This window comes from Cynocephalus volans, chromosome 9 (assembly GCF_027409185.1).
Source record: "Cynocephalus volans isolate mCynVol1 chromosome 9, mCynVol1.pri, whole genome shotgun sequence".
NCBI classification, from domain to species: domain Eukaryota; kingdom Metazoa; phylum Chordata; class Mammalia; order Dermoptera; family Cynocephalidae; genus Cynocephalus; species Cynocephalus volans.
In genome coordinates this window covers 5,189,328-5,214,719 of record NC_084468.1, presented here as the reverse complement: position 1 = coordinate 5,214,719, position 25,392 = coordinate 5,189,328, and the positions used below count along the sequence as shown (strand labels likewise).

General features: G+C 43.3%; 1 protein-coding gene across 1 annotated transcript in view; it reads left to right on the top strand.

Annotated features, from left to right (window-relative positions):
* Positions 1–23,989, top strand: part of KIAA0232 (KIAA0232 ortholog) — an 86,557-nt gene extending 62,568 nt beyond the window's left edge. Inside the window, exons 5-9 of the mRNA XM_063107887.1 lie at positions 977–1,058; positions 3,131–6,413; positions 14,214–14,322; positions 19,202–19,299; positions 21,472–23,989. Coding sequence (XP_062963957.1) covers positions 977–1,058; positions 3,131–6,413; positions 14,214–14,322; positions 19,202–19,299; positions 21,472–21,651 — 3,752 coding nt within the window. The 3' untranslated portion in view covers positions 21,652–23,989. The remainder of the gene's footprint in view (positions 1–976; positions 1,059–3,130; positions 6,414–14,213; positions 14,323–19,201; positions 19,300–21,471) is intronic.
* Positions 23,990–25,392: the final 1,403 nt, after the last annotated feature.

The window sequence follows — 25,392 nt, the reverse complement described above, 5'->3', positions numbered from 1 at the left end:
CTTAATCTGCAGATGCCCTTATTAGTTGAGAAACGTTTTTTTTTTTTTAACCTCAGAGATAGGGAGCAATATTTTCTCATCTCTTTCCCCATCCTCGCCCCTCTGTCAGTCACATCTGCCTATTGATATGAAGGCTTCCTAAGGTGTCAGCACTGATTATTTCAGTTTTGGAAGGAAATTCTGTCTTTACTCTCGAATTTCTTGGAAAGGCAGACTTGACAAGCTCATTAAGTCATTTTGATATGTGAACCCTCATAGTTTCTTTTCCAACTTTTCTGTAAGCCCTAAGAATGAGACCTACATATTAAGGTTAAGGATCCTTGTTTCCTTGCCCTCTTCATGGTAATTTTGCTGCCCACCAAGCCTTCAGCCCTCCTAATATGGGCACAGTTTGTTTTTAATCTAAGGTGGTATCCTGGGCTAAGCTAAGGGTATAGCCCTTAGTTTCTGTTTTAGATGAAACACAGCCCATGCTCCCATAAATGTTAAGTAACAGAGCTAATTGAAATGTAGAATTTTCTTTACACATCAGTATTAATCAAGATGACTTAATATAAGTCCATGTGCAGAATTTTGTGAGAAAATATTTTTGGAATCTAAACAGATGTTATCTCCTTTTAGTTTAATTAATAAGTACCACAGAGGACTTTAGTCCCTTAATTAAGTGCCTCTAGAGCTCTGTATCAGTGACGAGATGAACAACTCTCACCTCTTGGACTAATGCTAATGTGGTTTAGCCAGAGAATTCCCTCTGTTACAGTGAAGAATAGACTTTAATAGATTTTTTTATTTTTGGTCTGGCTGGTAGGTGGATGGAATAGATTTTCATTAAAAAGACAAACTGGTATAGAGTTCTCTTTTTAAACCACAAAAGCCTATATCATTTCTGACTAAATCACTTAAAAATCTTTTGAAAACCTGAGCATTTCTTAACTAGATATAAGACAAATCTTTCTGAATTTTTGTTTTGTAACAGAAGAGAAGATTCACAAAAAGTTAGAGGGGTCTCCCTCTCCAGAGGCAGAATTATCCCCTACAGCAAAGGATCAAGTGGAAATGTATGTAAGATTGTATTCAGTAATAAAGTGTGTATTTGTTAAAATTAGACTAACTGCTATGTGGTTTCCATTTTTTGTTTGTCAGCTTTTATTTACTTCATTTTTTATAATTTAGGAAACATTTAATGAGCACTTATGGTGTGATTGATGCTAAAACTTCAAGGATGAATAACATGGTTCTGTCTTTATCGTGCACATTCAATAAATATTTGTGAAATTAGTGAATGAAACAAAGAAGGTTATTGTTTACTAAGCCCATTCATGTACTGTTACCATTGAAATTCACAGAAATCCTTTGAGACAGCTGTAAGAAATTACTATTATCCTGTTTAAAACAACAGAACTGAAGAGCTGGCCCGTGGCTCACTCGGAAGAGTGTGGTGCCAATAACACCAAGGCCATGGGTTTGGATCCTATATAGGGATGGCCGGTTCGCTCACTGGCTGAGCGTGGTGCTGACAACACCAAGTCAAGGATTAAGATCCCCTTACTAGTCATCTTTTAAAAAAAAAATAAATAAATAAATAAAACAGAACGGAGTTCCCATGCTTATTGCAAAGAGAACATGGGCAAATCCTTGACCTTGCCAAACCTGTGTCTTAAAGATACTTCTAGTTCATACTTTGTTAATGACTAGTATTAAAAATAAGCTGCATTATAAGCAGACTTCCTTATTATACATTTTATTTCATCTTCCGAACCTTTAAAACTTAAGGAAAAAAATAGCATTTAGCTGGTTTGTATAAACCTCTGTTGTCTAACACAGTAGCCACAAACCACATGTGGCTGTTGAGCACTTGAAATATAGCTAGTTCAGATTGAGATGTGCTGTAAGTGTAAAATTATCATCAGATGTCAAAGACTTGGTATAAAAAAGAGTGTAAAATACTGCATTAATAATTTTTTAATACTGACTGCATGTTGAAATGATAATATTCTGATTTATTTGGTTAAATAAAATATATTATTGGAATTAATATCACCTGTTTCTTCTTATGCTTTTAATGTGATTCCTAGAACATTAAAAATTATATATGAAGCTCACAGTGTGTTTCTCTTGGACAGCTCTGATATAGACAGGGAAAGAGGGTCAGGTTCAGGCCCTTTGAAAACATGGCCTTTTATACTTCATGTGTGCCCTTGAGTATTTTCATGTCCTCACACAAGTTCCCATGCCTCACAATTAGTACTTACGAAAATGCTACGCTTTTGGAACTTCAAGGCTCAGCTGTGGTCCACTTTCTCTAGATGTTTTAGGCTTCACCAACATCCTCTTTTCTAAACACTTGAATGTGATAGTCCCTACCACTTCTGATAATGCTAGTATCCTGAGATAAAATAACAGTAACGATGACAATCACTTAAGAAGGGGCTGTTGTGACTCATTTTGCATATTAACTCTTTTGTTCCTTACAACAACTCTGTGGGGTGGATACTATTGTTACCCCTGTTTTGTAGGTGAGGAAACTGAGCCACAGAGAGGTTAAGTAACTTGCCTTAGGTCTCACTGCTAGTACCTGGCAGAGTCAGGATTTATCCTCCGAGAATGTGGCTTCAGAGCTCATACTCTTGACTAAGTTGCTATCCAGCTTTTCAATTGTGTATACTTTCGGTGCTCACAAAAACTTTGTGAGGTGAGTTACATGACCACCACTTTACAGTTGAGGAAATAGACTAAAACATTAAGTAATGAGCTTAAAGTCACAAGAATAGTAAGTGACTGCGCTTAGACTCAAATTCAGGCACTCTTTTCCGAGAAGACTACATTCTACTACACTGTATTTGTCATTTTTGACTTCTTAATTAAAATTCAGAGTTCAAAGATAAAAACTGTCATCTTACGTAAAAGCTTATCACAGTCCTGAGCAAAAAGGTGCTTGATGCATGGGACTAATTTTAGTGTAAAGCATATTTTACTATATCATAAATTATTTTAAAGTTAATGATTCATGTATGATGTGAATGTTAACTCTGTTGAAATGAGATATTCTGTTTCTCGGGTTGGTACTGTTGTTTTACTGTATCTAATATATCCAAGTGCTCATTTTTGAACTCTTTACTCTGTTTTCCAGGTACTATGAAGCATTTCCACCACTTTCTGAGAAACCAGTTTGCCTGCAAGAAATCATGACTGTGTGGAACAAGTCTAAAGTCTGTTCTTACTCTAGCTCTTCTTCATCATCCACAGCCCCACCAGCTAGCACAGATACATCCTCTCCCAAGGACTGCAATAGTGAAGGTGAAGTCATCAAGGAAAGAGGCAATGAAGTGTCCACCACTGAACACGAGAAAACTCAGAGCAAAAGTAAAAATGAGAAGGAAAACAAATTTAGTAATGGCACAATTGAAGAAAAGCCTGCTTTGTACAAAAAGCAAATCCGACATAAACCTGAAGGAAAGATTCGCCCTCGCTCGTGGTCTTCTGGCTCTAGTGAAGCAGGCTCAAGTTCAAGTGGTAATCAGGGTGAATTAAAAACATCCATGAAGTATGTTAAAGTAAGACACAAAGCACGAGAAGTTCGAAACAAAAAAGGGAGGAATGGGCAAAGCAGGCTTTCGCTGAAGCACGGTGAAAAGGCTGAAAGAAACATTCGTACTGGAAGTAGTAGTAGCAGCAGCAGCGGTTCTGTCAAACAGCTGTGTAAGCGGGGTAAGAGACCATTAAAAGAGATAGGGAGAAAAGATCTCGGGAGCATTGAAGGAAAAGACCTGTACATGGAGAGCAGAAATGACAGAGAATATAAAGAGGAGCCACTGTGGTACACTGAACCAATTGCTGAATATTTTGTTCCTTTGAGCAGAAAAAGTAAACTAGAGACCACATACCGAAACAGACAAGATACAAGTGATCTGACATCAGAGGCAGTGGAAGAATTGTCTGAATCAGTGCATGGTCTTTGTATCAGCAACAATATTCATAAAACATACCTCGCAGCAGGTACTTTCATTGATGGTCATTTTGTAGAAATGCCTGCAGTTATAAATGAGGATATTGACCTCACTGGGACCTCATTATGTTCTCTACCAGAGGACAATAAATACCTGGATGATATTCATCTCTCAGAATTAACACACTTCTATGAAGTGGATATTGATCAATCCATGTTGGATCCTGGTGCCTCAGAAACAATGCAAGGAGAAAGTCGGATTTTGAATATGATTCGACAAAAAAGCAAAGAGAAAACAGATTTTGAGGCAGAATGTTGCATAGTGTTAGATGGTATGGAGTTGCAAGGGGAGCGTGCAATATGGACAGATTCTACCAGCTCCGTGGGTGCTGAGGGCTTATTCCTGCAAGACCTTGGCAATCTGGCTCAGTTTTGGGAGTGCTGTTCATCCAGCTCTGGTGATGCCGATGGAGAGAGTTTTGGAGGAGATTCTCCAATTAGACTCTCTCCGATCTTAGACAGCACAATGCTTAATTCACACTTGCTTGCTGGCAATCAAGAGCTCTTTTCAGATGTTAATGAAGGATCTGGTATAAACTCTTGTTTTTCAGTGTTTGAAGTGCAATGCAGTAATTCTGTTCTACCATTTTCTTTTGAAACACTCAACTTGGGAAATGAAAATACAGATTCTAGTGCTAATATGCTTGGGAAAACACAGTCTAGATTGCTAATATGGACCAAAAATAGTGCCTTTGAAGAAAACGAACACTGTTCTAATCTTTCAACAAGAACTTGTAGTCCATGGTCCCATTCAGAAGAAACACGGTCAGACAATGAGACATTAAATATTCAGTTTGAAGAATCCACACAGTTTAATGCAGAAGATGTCAATTATGTAGTTCCTAGAGTTTCGTCAAATTATGTAGATGAAGAACTTCTAGATTTTTTGCAAGATGAAACTTGCCAGCAAAACAGTAGAACTTTAGGAGAAATTCCTACCTTAGTTTTCAAAAAAAAGTCTAAGCTAGAATCTGTCTGTGGTATTCAGCTAGAACAAAAAACAGAAAACAAAAACTTTGAAACTACACAAGTATGTAGTGAAAGCAGTCCACATGGAGATGGCTACAGCTCAGGGGTTATTAAAGACATTTGGACAAAGATGGCAGATAGAAATTCTGTGGCTACAGTAGAAATAGAAAGCATTGATAATGAGTTGTTTTCAACAGATGTAAATACCTACTGCTGCTGTTTGGATGCGGAAGCTAAAATGGAGACCCTTCAGGAGCCTAATAAGGCTGTGCAGAGATCAGAATATCATCTATGGGAGGGACAGAAAGAGAACCTGGAGAAAAGAGCATTTGTTTGTAGTGAGCTATCAAAGGTGGATGGGGGTGATTATACTACACCCTCTAAACCTTGGGGTGTAGCCCAAGAGAAGGAGAACTCATTCATTCTTGGAGGAGTTTATGGAGAACTCAAAACCTTTAATAGTGATGGGGAATGGGCAGTTGTACCGCCTAGTCACACAAAAGGAAGTTTGTTACAATGTGCAGCCTCTGATGTAGTGACAATAGCTGGTACAGATGTCTTTATGACCTCAGGAAACAGTTTTGCTCCTGGTCACAGGCAGTTATGGAAACCATTCATGTCATTTGAACAGAATGATCAGCCGAAGAGTGGGGAAAATGGATTAAATAAGGGATTTTCTTTTATCTTCCATGAAGACTTACTAGGAGCTTGTGGTAACTTTCAAGTTGAAGATCCTGGACTTGAATATTCATTCTCTTCCTTTGACTTAAGTAATCCATTTTCACAAGTTCTTCACGTAGAATGTTCATTTGAACCTGAGGGGATTGCATCTTTCAGCCCCAGTTTTAAACCGAAATCAATCCTCTGCTCGGATTCTGACAGTGAAGTTTTTCACCCCAGGATATGTGGCGTTGACAGAACACAATACAGGGCTATTCGGATCTCTCCTAGGACTCACTTTCGCCCAATTTCTGCATCTGAACTGTCCCCAGGAGGAGGAAGCGAGTCGGAATTTGAATCTGAGAAGGATGAAGTAAGTATTCCCATTCCTTCTCAAGTTGATGTATTTGACGATCCACAGGCAGATCTCAAACCTCTGGAAGAAGATGCAGAGAAAGAAGGCCATTACTATGGAAAATCAGAGCTCGAGTCTGGAAAATTCCTTCCCAGGTTAAAAAAGTCTGGAATGGAAAAGAGTGCTCAGACATCACTGGATTCCCAAGAGGAATCAACTGGGATTCTGCCAGTAGGAAAACAAAATCAGTGTTTGGAATGTAGCATGAATGAATCTCTGGAAATAGATTTAGAAAGCTCAGAAGCAAATTGTAAAATAATGGCACAATGTGAGGAAGAAATTAATAATTTTTGCAGTTGCAAAGCAGGCTGTCAGTTCCCTGCTTATGAAGATAATCCAGTTTCTTCTGGACAGCTGGAAGAGGTATGTGTCTCTGTGTGTTGGTATTTGTTTTACGTTTAAGGACTTAAAATGGACTTGATATTTATAAGTTTGAACTAGACAGTAGACTTTCTGCAGAGAAAAGGCATTTTTGAATAAATCACAGGATGCAAGATTCTTGTGCGTTGTTTTAAAATACGTGTACTTTGCTTAAAGCAAAAACCTATATAAACATTCCAGCTTTCAAAGTTGAATCATGAAGTGGCTACTAGTAAAGAATTTCTTTTAGTAGCAAGCCCTTCTGTCTCTTAGACATTCATTGGTTTATTAAAACTTGTGTTTTACATGTAAAATAAATATATCTGTATGGGGTTTTCTAAAATACATTGTGGTACAGGTAAAAATTAACCCACAATCCAAATGCAGCAAAAAAGCTTATACAGAACCTGTATAGGTACCTTGCTTTATATTCATACAAAATACATATTCCTGAAGCTGTGTGAGTTATATATAAAGTCTATCAAATGAAGTTAATATTAATAGTTTTGTTTATGGGAGTCATTGTACTCCTTGACTATATTCCTAAGAAGTGGTTTGAGGTTAAATTGATCGTACAAGAAATAACACTTAAGGCAAAAAGCCTGTTTCACAAAAAAAAAAGCATAGTGATCTGTCCATTTTTCACCTATTATTTGAGGTAGCAGTGCTTGACCTTTCTCCAGAAACAGGTTTTTAAGAGTCATGCCACCTGTAGCTGGAGAGCAGATGAGTGTTGCCCTTCCTCCTGTCTGTCCTGCATACCCCACCCCCTTTCCATATCCAAATCCTACCCATATCATGGTCTCCTTAGAATCCACCTCCCTGGCCCTCTTCCTAATTCCTCTTCTCTCCCCTACTTCACCCCCACCCTGCATCAGAATTAATTTCTCCCTTCTCTTAAGCACTTTGTCTCTCTTTTTATTGCATTTTCCATTTTTCATGAGTAATTTATGTACTAGATTATAAATTCCTCATGATTATGGATCATGCCTTGCTCATTTGTGGAATCAGAGTGCCCAGGTGTGGAGCTGCTTGCCTGCAGTTATAGGAAGCCCCCATGTGACTCGATAGTTACTGCTGTAAATAGCTGGCCTAGAGATCTGTAGAGGGATGAGTTTAATCCCAATGAAATCTGAACCGCTAAGGAAAAAACCAGTAATGTTGTTAGCTTTTTTATCTGTTTTGTTTATTGCCCCATTTTTCATCCTTAAATATTCCTTTATGTACTTTGTATTTCACCTGATTCCAGATTAAGAAGAAAGAAAAAGAGTGAAGAAGCGAGATTCTACATCATACCTCTTTCATATTCCTTTGCTTTCTACTGTGTTAATGTATTTATGTGTTTTCAGAATTCTGGGTTTCTTGAAAGGTCCTAGCTGCCAAAAAATTTTCAGAGGACAGTTTGGGTTTTTCTCATAGTCTAGGTGTTATGAGTACCATCAGCACTGATCTCCTGGCAGTGTCACTACAGTTTAGAACTGGGTTGGAGCTCACATCATAGAGTTCTGTGAGGTACAGAGAAGTTGAGCGAGTGGCCTGAAGGGACAGTTGGGGCCAGGCTGTGACTAGAACCTGTGTCTTTCCAGCCTGTCACATTGCCTGATCAGTCTTAGGGAACTCCTCAGACTTCTGCAGCATTTTCCTGAGTGAAGCCAATCTTTCCAGAAGGCAGTGTTGGAACCCCACTTAAAGGTCACTAGTTGCCCATCTATTTCAGAGCAAGAGGATGGAAATGATGGCCTTTCAATAGAATTGGAGTCTAGGAACATGAAAAGCATCATAAAGTTTAGTTCCGTGCAACTAAACTTTTGCATACCTGTTACATGCCTGTCACAAAGGCAGGTGCCCTGGATGAATAAGACTTTGTCCTGCCCTTGAAGAATTCAGTCTAGTCAAGCAGACCAATTTGTAAATAGATAATTTATCTTAACTGAAATAGAAATTCATTCATATGGCTCAAATTTAGTAGTTAGAAGAGAGTGTATACACACACACACACACAGACACACACACACAGTGAAGAGCTGCTCCCTCCCTAATAGCAGCCACTAGTATGCGTTCTGGGGTATCCTCCAAGGATATTTTCTGCATGTATAAGCAAATATGTGTTCAGGGCTTCTGGGAAGCAAAGTGTACTACAGGTATCTGTTTGCATATAAATTTGTGGCAAAAGTGTTTGCCTCGTCGTTGCTTTGGTTGCTGACTTAGTGCCAAGCACTTTGAAGCACAGAAAAGAAGCAGAAGGCTTAGTCCCTGACTTCAAGGAGTTTAGAGTCCAGTTCAGGAGAGGAGGCCACTTTGCCCTGGCAGATACTGTGTGGTGGAGGCCAGCAGTTCTGGAGGCCGTGGAGGCCGATGAGTAGTGTGGGAGTGGGGGTCATCCTGGTGGTGTGACACCCAGCCCATCTGACCAGATGCCCAAGAAGACCTTATGCAGTAGATTCATCTGCCACTCTTGACAGCTGAGGACCTGTAGGCTCAGAGGGGTGGGAAACCTGCTCCAGATTCCAGTGTAAGATGTGGAGCAAGGCTCTTTCCCCTTTTCTGCACCTCTCGTGAACAAACGAAAACTTCCAACAGGCATGTCAGGGTCTCTCATTTGTCTCTGTTGCACTCTGCTCTCTGCATCTACATTTCCTTTCTTCTTTTCCAAAGAACAAGGCGTATGGAAAGCATTCTTTTCTTTTTGTGACCGACATGACTGAGAACTGAGTGTGGCAAAGGCGCACTGTCCCCAGAGTGAAGCTAAAAGCAAAGCACCTTTCTCTTTACCAGAAGTAGGGATATTTACTGAATTTGAAGCTGTGGAGGCTGTTTCTTTTGCCTAATAACTTCTGTCTTCTAAAGAATTATTGAGTGTTATGTCTTCTAAAAACATTTCTCATCATGCTTTTGGTATTGTTTATGTCTTTTTTTTTTCAGTTTTATTTATTCATCAAATATTTATTATTAAGTGCTTACTATGTCAGGCACTGTTCTAGGTGCTGGGTTTAATTGACAAAGATCTCTGCATTTGTGGAGTTATATGCAACCTTGGGGGGCTAACAATAAGCCTACTGAGTTATGTGGTGTGTTAGAACAGAAGTGCTATTGAAGAGGAGGAGGACCGGATAAGGGATGTGGTGGATTGGGACTGCTGGGAGGACTCTGCTCAATTGAGCATAGTGTCAGAGCAAGCTTCCACATGAAGGTGCAATTTGAGGAAATACTTTTGCATTTAAGAGAGTGAGCTGAGATGATGTCAGTAGGGAGTCTCAGGGGAGCAGTCCTGAGGCAGGCAGGTGTGTCTGCGCATCTAAGGGGCTCATGTTCTGTCCTCTTCTCCTCTCTTTTTCCTCCACTCTGTCTTCATTCTTCTCATTCACAACTAAACAAGAAGTTCAGTTACTACATTAAACAGACATTAGATGAGCAGAAGTTGGTAATCTTTGCTGTGCGGCCTAAAAGTTGGAAACAACTGAGTGGAAAGATATCATAAAATGATGCATATTTGTGAAAAACTCCTAAAATTATAGCAGAAACTGGCATGCTCTTAACAGTGGTTTCAGCGAGAGAGGAAAGGATGTGCAGTATAATCGGAAACCTTCAAACCTGGTGGAAAGTTTTCTTCAGGTCAGCAGACACTGTGCGTCTGCTTTATGCCAGGCCCTGCTCCTGCAGGTGCTGAGATGAAGAGAATGTGATCTCTGCCCTTAGGAATTACATAGTCTGGTTCCGCTCATATCGAAGTTCCTCTGGGTTCATGCTGCCCAGCACTTGCCAGCGCCCTGTCCCTCTGCCTGTTCTCCCTGACCGTGATACGCCCTCTACCTTGAACACTCTCTCCCTTTCTTGCCCTTGCTCCTATTCCCAAAACCTCAAGAAAGGATTAAAAGATAAGCAATATAATTAAACTCACATGAATAAAACTGATCATTCCACAGCCTACCTAGGGCACTTTGTTTCTGAAATAAGAACTTGTCACCTCCAAATCCCTCTCTTCAGTAGTACCTTGGGGATAATGGAGAGAATTCTGGCCAGGGGAGCCTTCCTTGCTCCCCCTGAGTGACACCGAGTAATCTCACAGAATAGGTAAGGCCTTTCTGAAAGGTCTCATGGTACTGTAAATTGCGTGCCAGGCGCTATTAACCACCTTGAACTAACTGCAGGCTTTGCACATTGGTGGCCCATTTGCATGAAGCCTAGCCTGTGAAATCTGTTGGCCTTGGCTCTGTTTATCTAAGAGCAGTACTAATTCGTATTGTTAGGATAAGCTGCAGGAAAAAACAGTGAAGGTGAACTGACCCCTGTGTTTAGACAGCACAATTCTCTCCTTCAGTTTTTTTAAAAAATAATTTTTATTAAATCATAATTGATTATATGTATCTTTGGGGTTTGACGTTGACTTATGTTGATCAAACCAATATTACTAATATGTATATTGTTACAAATCGTACCTGTTCTTTATGTCCTTTCTCCAGTCTCTCCCCATCACCCTCTCCCTCCCCCTCCCACCTCTGACAACCCTATATTTCTTTTCTCCTTCTGAAAGAATAACAGTTACTCTGTTGATTTGTTGCCTAGACAATCTGTCCAGTACTGAGAGAGGTCTGTTCAGGTCTCCCTTTATTATTGTAGAGCAGATGCAGCTTCTGTCACTCTGGAATGGGCTTTGTGGGGAGAGATATCCTCTTCTTTTCTTTGGTCTCTGCTGGTGATTCTCCTTGTGACAACGCACCCAAGTGGCTGGCGGGCCATCTGCCTGGTGGTTGTGGCTTCTAGCCACTTTGGTGGCAGCCGTTGCTATTGTGGTGGCTGTGGTGGGTCACTCACATGGAAGTGGTGTTTTGGACATGCTGCTTGCCTGGTTATGGGAGAAAGGGGTTGGTTCCCTGATCCAGACCACAGGACCCTTTGTAGGCCCTGTGGCAGCGATGGTGTGCCTGGTTGCAGGAAGAGGGGTCAGTCCCCAGCTCCATCTGTTTTTGCATTCCAAGTCGTTGTTGGAGAGCAGTTGGGTGGTGGGTGGGGTGAGAAGAGGAGAAGGGGGAAGGAAATGAGGTGAGAGAAGGGGGAAGGGAGGTGTGGTTGATGCCCATGGCACCCTCCTCATTCCTGCAGGGGAGACCAGGGGGCTTCTGGTGGTGGCTTGGTCATTGCTTGGCTGATTGCAGATGTGGCTGAAGCCTTTGGCCCCCCACCACCCCGGCTTGGGAGACAAGGGAGCTTCCAGCAGTGGTTCAGTTGTCATAACTGGGCTGATTGCAGGTGTCTGGGCGGGGTGTGGCTGAAGCTCTCAGCCCCCTACTGTGCCAGCTTGGGAGCCTGGGGTGTTTCCTGCGGCAGCTCAGTGGTTGTTACTGGGCTTGTTGTGGGTGTTGCAGGGGCATGGCTGAGGCCTTCAGCCCCTCACTCCCCACCGTCCTGGTTCAGGAGCTCAGGGCGCTTCTGCAGTGGCTTGGTGGTTGTCGCTTGACTGGTTGTGGGTGTCGGGGGGGGGGGTCATGGCTGAGGCCCCCGGCCCTCCCCTCTCCCTGGCTTGGGGGCCCAGGGGACTTCTGATCCTTTGAGGTTTCATAGGTGTTCTTTGGTGAAGTGAGACCTTTACTAGTTAATATCAAGCTTTGTCTCTGACCTGTGGGTTTTTTGTTTCTTCTTTCAGTTCTGTGTTGGAGTATTCGCTGTTCCCACTACTTAAACTCTGCACTGGAATTAATTTATTGTCCTTTGCTTACTTCTGAAATGGGGGAACTTCCTGTGGGGACAAGCACTTAAAGCCCTGTGGTTGAGCTAAATTGTTGCTTTGCTGCTGATTCCCTGGGGAAGGTTTTCTGTGTGGCTCAGGTTTTAATGGTTGACTTTGTTGGTACTTCTGGGTCTCGTGAGATTTGGTACACCTGGGTTATGTAGAAATTCTAGTCTGGGCCTGAGTCTTTTCAGCAAACTTCTCCCCTGCAGTTCTGTATTTCTGACCAGTCTACACAGAATGGTCTTGTGCTGATTGGGGAGTAGATCACCTGTCCATGCTGTGCCCCCATGTTCCCCAGGTGGGCCGTCTCCCCACCGCCTGCATTCCAAACATTTCCCATGGGATGGGCTGTGTGCTGGCCCCTTGCAGTGACTCACCGGCCTCTGAGTGGCTCCTTATTTCAGGTGTCTGTGGCTCCTCGCTCCTGTGTAGGTCCATGGGAACCCTGTTAGTGATCCTGCTGGCCTGAGGGCCACCAAGGATGGCCTCCTCTCTCCTGCCGCCTCCAAGCAACTTCATAGGAAGGGCATAGCAGCGACTTTTGCCAGCTCTTGCTCTGTGTGTTCACCAGCTCCAGCCTTGAAGCGGCCAGGATTCAAAATGATGGGAGCAATCCTTTCTTTCTCTCATCGTTGCTTCTCCTGCTTCTTGAACTCTGTAGGTCTCTCCTCCTCTTCCCCTGAGCTCTAGAGGACCCAATTTGGCTGTCGTTGCTTTTTAATAGTTGTAAATTGGTTTGGGAGAGAGTGATGCTGGCCACCATCTATTCCACCATCTTGACCGGAAGCTCTCCTTCGGTTTCTAATTTAGGAGTATTTCTAGAAAGTTATGTCAAGTGAAAATGAAAGTTTGAAATGTGTTTTCCACTTGGTAAAACAGTAAAAAACAAATGTCATTGAATTGAACAGTTTTAGACCCATAGGATAATTTACAGTTGCAAGCATAGCAAGATCCTATAAAAGAATTGATGATCATTGTTATTAAAACAGTTCGGATTTTAAAGTTGAACACATAAGGAAATGTCTTTTGAAACAGTGAAGACTGATGCAGTATTTCAGGTTTCTCCACAGAGCAGACACAGAGAGCACAGCGTTAGGGGCCATGGGAGGTACAAAGATAAAAACACCAGGCCTTACTCTGAGTGGGATGTTGGCAGGCACACTGCCTCTCAGGCATCGTGAAGAAGGTGCATGCCAGGCGATTGCCCTGACCACCATCATACCAGGACACACATGGTGCCCTAAGTGGTCCTAGCTCTTCTGACTGACCACTACTTACAAGGACTCTCCTTGATCACCGATGACAGCTGCTGTCTTTCAACCACCGACCACATTGTGTCCAGTCTTCCCTGCCCAGCCAGGTGGATGGGGTCCAGCTAGGACTTGGGAGTTCCTCTAGTGAAGGATGGAGCCTCTCTTCTGGGCCTGGTCGCCTTCTGCTCTGCCGTGGCAACACACAGAGTGAGAGTCTCTCCTTGTAGGCCATTCTGTCATTTCATTTCGATGGCTATTTCCTGTTTTGAATTTGAATGAATTTGAATTTGTAATTTGATTTTAGTCCTCAACTTCCTTCTGGTTCTCACATAGCAGTTAATTTTGCTATGAGGACATTTAGGTCTGTAACTCTGCTTATAAGAATTTCCTCTATCTATCCCATTTATTCTACTTTGCTACCTTCTGCCTGAGTATATGAGGGAGGAGAGGGCTCCTCCCTGTTCTCTCTGCAGCACCTCATGCCAGTAGAGGCTCAAGGCCTCTAGGTTATCTCTCTGCACTTGCAAAATATAGAAATTTGCCTTACTTGGGAGTACAAATATTTCCTGTTATATTATGTTTTTGCCTTGTAAGAGTTTTCTTAAGAGTTTTGTTTCACTTCCAATGCAAGTACTTCTTAGGAAAAACTTCCTTGGTATGCTATGAACATACTAGTTTTTTTTATTCATCTTATTCAGAACAGCAGAAAAACTCACCAATTTAAGAATCCTGGGCTTATAGTCCATAGTTAATAATGCTTGAATTTTTTCCTGTATCCTGAATATTTGTAAACTTTTTCTTTATCTGGCTTAATCTAAACAGTTTCCTGTGTTGAGCACTGATGTACAAGGGATAGATAGAAGTCAAGAAAAGCGGACATGGTGGGAAAAAGCCTTGTACTCTCCTCTTTTTCCTGCTTCAGAGTGTGAAGGTAAGGAGACCTGTATTAGTTCATTCACTTGTTTGTTCGTTCAGATTTCTAATTCATTAAGAGCAATAAGTTCTTTTGCTATAAATATCAGTCCAAGAAACATTTACTGAGAGGTTTCTGTGTGGCTAACACTGTCATGCACTGGAGCCTGTTCTTCAGCTCACTGCGAGCCTGGTGGAGGTAAAGGTGTGGAGATCCGTCAGCAGTGCTGAAGGTTGATGAGGTGTGCTTCAGCCACCATCACACCATGGTGGGGGAGGAAGGGATCAGGGAGTCACTGTGGGAAGGATGGCCTGCACAAAGGCAGGAGGGTCTGTGGCAAGTTAAGGGAACATGGGGCTCAGCTTGGATGGAACTGATACCGGAAAGGTAGACGGGGAAGGAGCCTATCAGCAGGTTTGGGAGCTTGGCTCAGTTAGGTAGAGTTTAACATGCAGGATGGGAAGGTCATTAAGGCATTTCAAATTAGAGGGTGTGTGTTTAGAATATTCTAACATAGTGGAAAAAGAATTGAAAAACTAAAGGTCACCTGCTGGGGTTCTTCAGCCCTTGCAGGGGTTTAGGAGCAATAAGATAAAGGCCTGAACTAAGGCAGTAGCTGTGGGGATACATAAAAGGGAACAGCTTCAGAGGTTTTGTAGAGGATGAGTTTGTTGATTCACTTTTTGTGAGGAGTGAGCAGCAGGAGGGATTTAGGGGAGACCGGGTAGAGAGGGAGATAGGAACAGGAACTGACTTGGTGAGGAAGATAATTTTAGTTTGGGGCATGTTTTGAATGAACAGTCTGTTGGCCTTTTAGGTAGACACAGCGAGAAGCCATAGGAAATGCTGACCTGGACTTTTGGGAGAAGTGGGGACTAAGGACGTGCATTCTAAATGGATTAACTCAAGAAGTTGATCTGGTCCAGGTTGTGGTCTTCTGGGCTTGTTTTTTTAGTATTTACACGTTTACATGTCTGTCATGGTCCCCAGCTGATTTGGAGTTAACTTGGAGCTAGTGACTTCTCTTAATAGCCTTGTATGAAACTACTTCAAAAAGTTCATGGAAAAATGGAATTGAGAGATAATACGAATCCTTCCATGAACTTTTTGTAGGACCCTCATATACACTGGTTGCTCAGAAAGCCTCCACTGGCCTTCCTTCACAGCCTGCACCTTAGCCTATTGGATAGAAGGCCGGATTGGCTGGTTTGACTCTTTAGGAATGGTAGCTTTCCTCTGTTCTGTAGACACAGACAGCTTCCCAGAACCTTCCTCCTGACCCAGAGGTTCAGCTGGATCATCAGGAGAGTAGAGAGCTGGGTCTTCACTTCTGGCATCTTTGTTTATTTAACATTAGAGGCCTGTTGCTACTGTTGCTCTACCATTAGCTGATATCTGGGTGGCCCTTTGTTATTTGCAAGGTGCTCTTAATCTTTTCCTTTATAACTCCCACAAGAGCCTTATGAGATGTTCTCCCTAGTTTTCAGATGAGGAAGCTAAGTCTCAAGTTCAGTAATTTGCCCCAAATCATGCAGTTAGCTGTTAAGCATAGGCTAGAATCCAGATTTTTTTTGTTGTGGTCCAGAAGTTCTGCCCTCTACAGCGGCTGTCTGCACTCGGAGCTGAGATACGTGTTGGGGCTGCAGGAGGACACTTTTCCCTTATGTATGTCCAGTCTGGTGAACTGGGCAAGTGTAAGATGTAGATGCAGCTAACCGGAATGCAGGCAGGAAGTCCCGAGCAGTGTGCTGCAGAGGACCACCCCGGAAGAGCCAGGCAGGAAGGAGGAAGGGATGCCACCTTGTGGCAAGAAACTAGTTCCTGGTAGTGGCACAGGTTGATTTTCACACACTGAGTTCATGCTTTGTCAGTGGGTCAAGGGCTATCTTGGCACCCTTAGTCCAGTTTTCTATGATTAGTAAGGAATCCAGTTCCAATTCTTAACTCTAGGTTCTTGGTTAGTCTCTCGGTAGGTAATGGTAAATGATTGTTAGCATGTAATGTTTTTGTTTTTATAGTGAAGTGGCATATAGTTAAACTCTCAGTGGCTAAATAATGTTAACCACTCTTTTGAATGACCTTTAACTCACAACTGTGAGTTAAATCCCTGCACAGATGTCTTGGAGTGACATTGTGAAGTAGTCTTCTTTCAGCTTACAGGGGTGGGGCGCATGTAGTCTCTGGAGACGGTTAGCCAAGAAAACAGGCAGTCACTTACCCACTCAGGAGAAGTGGCTGGGGACTCCTGAAGCTTCTCATGTTGCAAATGATTAATAAAAAGCACGTGCTCCTCTCAGTCAGGGTCTGACCTGGGAGTGCTCAGCATCCCTGGAAAGGAGGAATGGCATTGTCCCCTTTTACATAAGGCAAGAAGACTGAGGCTCAGAAGTGGGGCAGCTTGTACAGGTGCCTAGCTGTGGTGAGAGCCCAAGCACTTTGCACTCTGCCCCTTGCCAGCCCTGCATGTGCTCACGTGTGCATCTGTTCTGCAGTTCCATGCCTGTCAGTGCCCAGCACTGGTCTAGGCTATGGAAATGCAGAGGCAGACAGACCGTGTCCCTGTCCTTCTGATCTGGTACCTTCTGAAAAAACAGGGCACAGACCATATGGCAGCTGGGGCTACCTGCAGGGAGAGTTACCAGGCAGAAGCAGTGGCTGGTGCAGGAGCGCATTCAGTGGTCCCACTGTGGGTGACAGAGAGGAGACTTCACAGAAGCGTTGTGGGGACAAGGCCAGCCAGGCAGCAGGGAGCTAGACCTCAGAGGGCCTTGGAGACCATGTGTAACAGTGAGGCTGTTCCAAACAGCGATCTCCACAGCTCACGTCCTTGGATTTTCAGTGCTTTGAAGGCTCAGTTAATGTAAATGTCTGTATTGTTAGCCATGGAGAGCCTTGCAGGGAAGCAGTGTGGACAGCGGTCAGGGCTCGGGCTTGAGAGACAAAACTGAATAGGAATCCAGTGCTTCTGTTTCCAGCAGATGTGCCTTGGGCAGTGACTGAACCTTTCTGTGCCTCTGCTGTCTTTATTTGCAAAAGAAGGCTCAAAGTAATGAGCCTTGTCAGGTAGTGGTGAAGGGAAAAGTGTCTAGGGCAGTGCCTGGCGTCAGCATAACACGAAACATGGCGGCTGTCAACATGAGCATTGTGAAGAACATTGACAGCTGCTTAACACTGCCCTGTCTGATGCCCTGTGGCATGATAAGGTACTTTTGTACAAACAGAACTCTTAGAACAAGGAGAGAAAGTGAAGGGGCAGGGGCAGGGGTGGAGATGGTTCTGCTTCCATCTGTGAGTACATCCTAGTCAAGGAAATAGTCACCTTCCCCACTATCCTCCTCCACCAAGTACAAGCGGTAACCACATGGGTGGGGGGTGAGTGGGAGCTTGGTTAAAAGCAAGAAGAAGATGCCTCCGGAGAAGGGATGATGCGGGGGTTCCCCAGGTCTTAGCAGAGTGTATGTGGCACCCTCCCCCACCATCCTAAAGCAGACAAGTCCCAAGCCTATGTCTGTGGTCAGCAGTATGTGTGTGCCAGGCACTGTGCTTGAAGCTCACGTGGATCCCCTCTCCTAGTTTGTACAGAAACCCATGAGGGAAAATGGTGATGTTCCCGTTTCAGAGATGAGGGACTGGGACTCAAAGAGGTTAAATAGTCCCCCAAAGTTATATTGTAAGTAAACAGTGTAACCTGGAGTCAGCTGAGGCCTGCCTAATCCCAGAGCCTGGGTTGTTCTCATGAACCTAAACTAGTAACTTCTAGCATGTGAAGCCATCAGAGAGGTCTGAAGGTTGTGAAGAGTCTGCCCCGTGGCCAGCGCAGCGGGGTGAGAGGCTGGCAGGGCCCAGATCGGCACCCCATGGCAGAGGGGTGCAGTGGTCACTGGGCACCGGCCTTGTGCTCCATGGTTTAGGGCACAGGGTAGGCATTCATCTCATTGGACACCTTATGCTGACTACTGGTGCGGGATGCGGGGCGTTACCCCCATTTTGAGGAAATAGTTGCTTGGGGTGTTAAAGGACTTACACAGGGTGAATGTCACAGCCATGGTTCAAATCCAGCCCTATCGATTCAAATTCACTGTGCCTCTGCCCCGGCCGCCTTTTCATGGAGTTAAGCAGGATACGAGGTTGGTCTAGATAAAGACCTGAGGGTCTCAGCCCAGGCGTGTTTCAGAAAGTGCTAATGCCCAGACCCTACGCAGACTGGGTCAGTCAGAATCTCTGGGGGCCTGGGCTTCCAGGCCCTCTTAAAGCTCCTTGGGTGATTTGAATATGCATCCAGGGTTGAGAACCGCTGGATTTACAGGATTTATTTGATTTCTTCTCATTCCAGTGTACATTTCTTTTCCTTCTTCCACAGACATAATAAGTACATAGCAAGTCGTTGAGTGGAGGAAGAACAAACAAGATGTTGCCCCCGTTGTTTTGTCTCTCTGCTGCCCTTGCTCCTGTCTGAAATTCCTCTGTTCACTGTTATGTGGACGTGTGTGGGGGGTGTCCTCGGTCTCTTCCACTCAGTGTTTGTTCTCTAAGAGCACGGACCTCGCAGGCCTTTTCATCCTGTGTTCTCAGGGCCGGTCACAGTGTAGGTGTGAGGATGTATTTGTTGAATGAATGTCTCATGGGGGAATAACAGGAATGCATAGTTATGGGGGCATATCTTTGAAAAAACTTGCTAAACAGTCTGTTGTGAGAATTTTTAATTGGCATGGTGTTTTTCTCATACACACCTAGCTGGCTGAGCTTTCAGTGACTACTTAAAATTTCCAAATGGTTGGGAGACCTAACTGATCTAATTTTTCAGTGAAAAATGAAACAAGAATATATGTTTCATAACTGTGTCTTAATGGAATTTCCCCCTTTCCCTCTTTTCCCTTCTCCATTCACAATGATTAAGAATGTTATACAGACGCCAAGGGAGAGAATGATGTAGAAGAATATCCAGGTGCTAAAGAAATACCCAGTAACGAAGAGCGTCTGTTAGATTTTAATAGGGTAAGTGGACTGTCCTCCTCATTACTAACTTAAAAACAGCTGCCACCTCCCCTTGTCATGCTAGTCAGAAACCTGGGAGTCACTGAGTGCCGCCCTCCACCCCCCAGAAATCAGCAAGGTCTCTGGGCATTGTAGCCTTTCTCTCTGACCCTTTTTTTAGGGCTGTGTCATCTCCAGCCTTGATTGTCACTGCTAGGGCCCCTGCAGTCTTTCCTTCACTCTGCTGCCAGAAGGGATTGTTAAGTGCAGAGCTGACCCTGTCACTCTCCCTTCCAGCCCGTGGGTGGGCACCCTTTTAATCGCTCCAATTACACCACAAGGAAGTCCTCTCAGTGCTCTTTTCCTACCCATTCTGGCCTCTGCAGAATGGATGCCACCTCTTTGTGCCCTCCCTGCACCCTGTGTGGCATTCTTGTTGTAGCCTTTGGCTGCATCCAGTTTCTGCTTGTCCCTGACAAGCCCATGAGTGCCTTGAAGGTGGGTGCAGGGCCTGGGCCTGTCTAATCTAGTCTCTAGACCTTCCCCAGTCAGGCAGGCAGGCACATAGGCACATGACTCTAAGAAGCTTTTTTTTCTTCCCAGTATTGATTGTCAGTTCAAGTTCTCTAAGAAATTTCTTCCAAGGCACCCCCTAGTATGGTGACTCTATCCTGTTGCTCATAGACCTGTCAGGCTTAACCTGTCCAGGCAGATGTTTGAGGCCTCCACCATCTGCTTTCCCCTCTCAGTAAACAATTTACATCATCCCCCACCAGCTTTTCTAGCCCCAAACTGAGAGTCATCCTTCATTCCTCTCTTTCCTCTTCCACACGCAGTCTGTCTGCCGGTCCTGACTGTTCCCCTCTCAGCCACCTCAGTCCCTCCATCTTCCCTCCATCTTCAGCATGGACCACCTTGTTTAACTGTCCCTCTCCTGAACAGCCAGCACGGTCTCTCTGTTGTCCTTCCTGCTTATGCTTGTTGTCCTTCTCCAGTTTTCTCTCCACACAGCAAGACAGGATTGCCTCACAACTCATTTAAATGGTCCTCTCAGTGACCCGTGAGGCAGGTGCTGCTGTCATGCCCATTTTGAAAAATAGAAAGTGGAGGCACATGAAGATTTAGAACCATGTGTCCAAGGTCATGGAGCCACATGTTAAGTACAGACCTGAGCTGTGAACCTCAGCAGGCTGACTCCAGGACCCACACTCCAACCGCGATATCCCTTTTGCCATTGCACTTGGCTCAAAATCCAAACCTCCTGCCACACGTAGAAGGTCCATCTGCCTCTCTGACCTCATGTCCTCTCCTCTCCCCTACTGTGGCTTTTCTGTGCTCCTTCCTCTGGGGTTTTCAGCCCAGAACAGTGCTGCCATTTAGAAATGGGGTGGGGGAGTGCTGCTAGTTACTGTGGGGAGGGGCTGCCACTTACACCTACTGTTTTGGGGGCTGGAGATGCTAACCATCTGGTGTGTGTGTGTCGGGGGGGGGCAGTTCCACATAAAGAGTTTTCTGTGAAAAGCACTGGATGACAATAGGCTCCCAGGTGAGAGGCTCCTGCTGGCACCTCTGCATGGCCAGCTCCTTGGCTGAGGCTGAGCACACCTCTCACAAGAACTCCCTGACTGCTCCTGTCTTAAGGTGCTGCCCTCGCCATGGCAACACATCTGAGGTTGTTTGTGGGTTTGCTGGTTGGTCTCCATTGGAGTGTGAGCCCCAGGAAGGGCGTGGCCTTGTCAGTCCTACTGTTGGAGTCCTTGTGCCCAGTGCACTTCCTCACCTACAGGAGGCGCTCAGAGACTTGTTGAAAATCAAAGAATTCTTTTTTTATATTATTATTATTTTTTATTTTTTATTTTTTTGTAGCTGACTGGGTACAAACCCTTGACCTTGGTGTTACAACACTGCAGTCTAACCAACTGAGCTAACCAGCCAGCTCTAAAGAATTCTTTTCATACTGCACTAACATAGCCAACATTCATTTTGTCCAAGTGACTGAACATGTGGAATTAGGATTTTGGATCTTTTATGGATCAGGGAGGAGAGGTTGTTTTGCTCCGAAACAATAAAACATCACGTTTTTGTAACTCTCCATGGGAAAACATCAATGATTTGTTATTTCATCTTTGTGTACAAATAAAGGGTATTTCAGCCCTTTTTTTGATCTGTTGACAATATTTTCTTTAATCTCAGGTGTCTTCTGTTTATGAAGCAAGATGTACAGGAGAGAGAAAATCTGGAGTGAAATCAAACGGCCTCCGCAGAAAGATGTATTCCAGTGCTAGCTCCGGCTCGGAAGACACAGGCTCAGAAGTGGGAGGCGAATGGGCGGACCCTAGCGAAGAGGAGCTCTTTTCTCGAACTCATCTCTAAACCTGCAAAGTAGTACAAATTATTTTTTAAAAATGATATGTGATGGAAAATTGTCCTTTTGTGAGGCCTGTTAATCTAAAACAACTTAGGTTTCTTCTTCTTCAATTACCTGATGCAGATCGGTAACTGTCTTTCTCTTCTTGCTTACTTTAGAGTTGAGGACAGCTATCCTGTTGAAGATTTTTTTCCCCAAGCTGTTCAGTTCTTGACTATTTGAAATAGACTAGATTGTGTTGTCAAATCAAGAATGGGTGTGCATGTGCTTGTCCTAGAAGCATCGCTGCATTGTGCACCCTAGCCGCTGTTACTCTCTTCTCACTGCTGTTGCACACATCGCCTTGGTAGCATTGCAGGGTCAACATCCACTTCTGCTATTCAGAGACATTAGCTTGGAACATTTAGGCTTTGTTCTCTAAGAACTGGGACATAAGTACCCCTGCAGTGGGTCAGAGCCTTTCTGAAGGCAAGAGGGAAGCATGGGCGACTCATCCATGGTCTTCATTCGGTCAAATCTCATGTACATTTGAAGTAGAACCACAGGGTGTGCTTTTAGAGACTTACAAAATACTGTGTTTTCTATCTTAGGATTTTCCCCCCTAAAGTATCATGGAAGATACTGTGGTTTGTGACTTTCCTGCTAACTGAAGAAGCCAAGGATTTGGGGTGTGTGATGGTACATGAGGCAAAGTGGGGTATAGATGCACACCTCCAACCTTTTCTTATATTGCAGTTACATTTACACCAAAACACCACTCAGGTTCTTTGTGGTGAGTCTTACAATACGTGGTGAGGACCTTAGTTGCAAATTATTATTTTCTGGTGACATACATTGAATTGAAACCCCCAAAACTTGAAATTGTAAACATTTAACATGCAATAAAGTCCACCTCATCACCCCAAATAAGTCTTTGGCTGCTGCAGCTAGCTGCTCTTGTGGCTGTGATGTAGTGTAGCTTCTATCTCATTTTGTGTTTGAGAGAATGTTCTGGGCAAGTTCTGTGTGTCGTGGGTTGGGCGGGTAGAGCAACAATTTTTCCACATACCTGTGTGATTGCTATACTGACTGTTGCTTCATGTGGCTTGCTCTCCAGTTTTACAGTGAACCCCAGGAGTCAGCTAATCTTATACAAGTCATAGCTGTACATGATGATCACCTCCTTAGAGCTTCATGACATTGTACAACAGGTGAAGCTAGCAGGAGCAATATTTGCAAAACCTAAACATTTTGAATTGTCTGTCTTTTTTTAAACAACGAACTCATTTAAAAAAAAAAAAAGAAAAGAAAAAAAAAAGAACACCTAATCTTTGAAATCACTTTAGCATGTCTTTAATATCAGGAACAGCAGAAAAGTCTAATGGACTAGACAGCTTCACCACTAATTTTGGCAGGCAATAAACACATGTGTAATTTATTAGCTGGGAGCTGAATTGGCTGTGAATTATATGATTTGCTTTGAACATTTGGGTTTTGTGGCCTTTTCTTAATTGATAACAGAAAACACCATCAAAGTCTGTGGAGTAATCGAGGTTCTGTATGTCCTCTCTTTGAGTAACCTGACGTGCTCGTTGGGTTTGATCTCACCACATGTTAGGGCTCATTTTTATACAGCACATCTTTTGACACTTTAAAGTGAGTTTGTGTGTGCGTGTGTGTGCATGTGTAAGATTTTATGTTGCTGTTATTTATTTACAGATTTCAGATAAGTTTTTATGTATTTTTCTTTCTTCTGAAGCTTCCTAAAATTGATTAGCATCTGCACCGAAGTATAATTTAACAGCAAAGGCAGAAAAGGATTGGAAGTTGTAAATTCCTAACATCATTACAGTGATGATTATCCTAGAAATCGCTGCTTATGTAGCAGAGACCAAAATCAGTAGGTCTCTGACACAACCTTGAGCGCGGTTGATTCTGGACAGCTGCTGCTGAGGAGGAGAGGGCTCCAGGCAGCAGAGGTGCAGATTTCCTCAGACATGGGTGGGAGTTACAGCGCCCTACACAGGGCGATGGGCAAAGGGATTAACAAATTATGTGTGTATTTGTTTTCATAGTTAAGTGGCTGAAGCTCAGAGGCTTTCAGCAACAGAGTTGAAAGTTTGGTAATTTTTAATTTTGTGAATGGATGATCACAAAGAAAAAGCATTTTTTAAAAAGTTGGCAAACGCTGAAACGCACTGTGGTATGAAGCGCGTTGCATATCCATAGCACTGAAGTGTCAGCTTTCATTCCTGGGCTGAGACTTTTTTCCCCGTGGTTGTATTGTTCTGATTTCACGTACACCAGAGTAACTGATTTTTTGTTTTCTTGTGGAGTTAACACCAAATAAAACTATAAAAACCATGTTGTTGTTTCTTATTTATCATAGCAAAATTTCCCTTATAATGAACCCAGCGTCCTGTTAATTATGTGCATCAGTAGGAGATGGAAGTGCTCAGGTCACATTACTCCAAATGAAGATCACAGAGCTCTTGTCACAGTTATCACCGAGAATGCCAGCTGCTGCTGTGCTGGAGAAGAAAGTGGGCGGGGCCTGCTGAGACCCTGCCCACCCCCAACCCACACAAGAACTACTACTAGGGCCTTGCAAAAATCACAGCATTTTTGTCCGTAGATGGTAGACAAAGCCCAGTCTTTGTTTTCTTCTGAAAAGAAAATCTTTATATATGTTGACATGATTGATGGTCATTGTTTTTTTAAAAAAAAAAAAAAAAAAAAAATCACTTTTTTTGTTTAAAGATGACCAGTAAGGGGATCTTAACCCTTGACTTGGTGTTGTCAGCACCACGCTCACCCAGTGAGCTGACCAGCCATCCCTATATAGGGATCCGAACCTGTGGCCTTGGTGTTATCAGCACCACATTCTCCCGAGTGAGCCACGGGCTGGCCAAAAAAATCACTGTTTTTAAAGTATAAAGGAAAAGGAGAAGTCATCTGTACTTCCATCATCCTGAGACAGTAACTAACATTTGTGCAGACATCTGAATGTACATTTGGATATATACGTAGAGAAATGTACATTAAAGGGTATACTGCACCTGTTCTGTAACTTCAGAAGTAGAACTTCTGAAGTTTTTACTCAGATGTCTTTTCATGTCAGTAATTACAGAGCTACGTTATTTTTATAGATAATATAAAATGTTACCTAGATTTAAGAGGTTCCTCATTGATCACCATTTAGAATGTGTGCCATCTTGGGGCTGGCCAGTTAGCTCAGTTGTTTAGAGTGTGGCACTGATAAAACCAAGGTCCAGGGTCCAATCCCTGTACTGGCCGGTCACCAAAAAAACCCCAACAAAGCCTCTTGTTTATTTGGTATCTGGATAACATATCTGTGGACATCCCTAAATGTCTGTCTTACCCTTGTACATCACCCCCAATGAGAAATTCCATCCTGTGGAATGCCTCCTGTTAACTGTCACAGTGTCACCGACACCATGTAAAAGAAGAGGATCTGTGAAGTTGGGCATCCTTTTTCTCACCTGTTGTGAGTTGATACTTGACTTTGGTTATTTGAGGAAAGTACTTTTTTTCACATTAGCATGTGCCTTCCATCTGGGGGCAGAGAAGTGGATTTCATAACAAGTATTTCAATTTTTTTATTCTTTGTGGTTTCTTGGATGTATTGGTATGTTTTAAGATGTTTTCTCCACCTTAAGAGTATAAAAATATTCTCCCATGTTTTTCTAAACCTTATATACTTTATGTAGAGTTAACCTTTGAGGCATACATATTGTATACAAGGG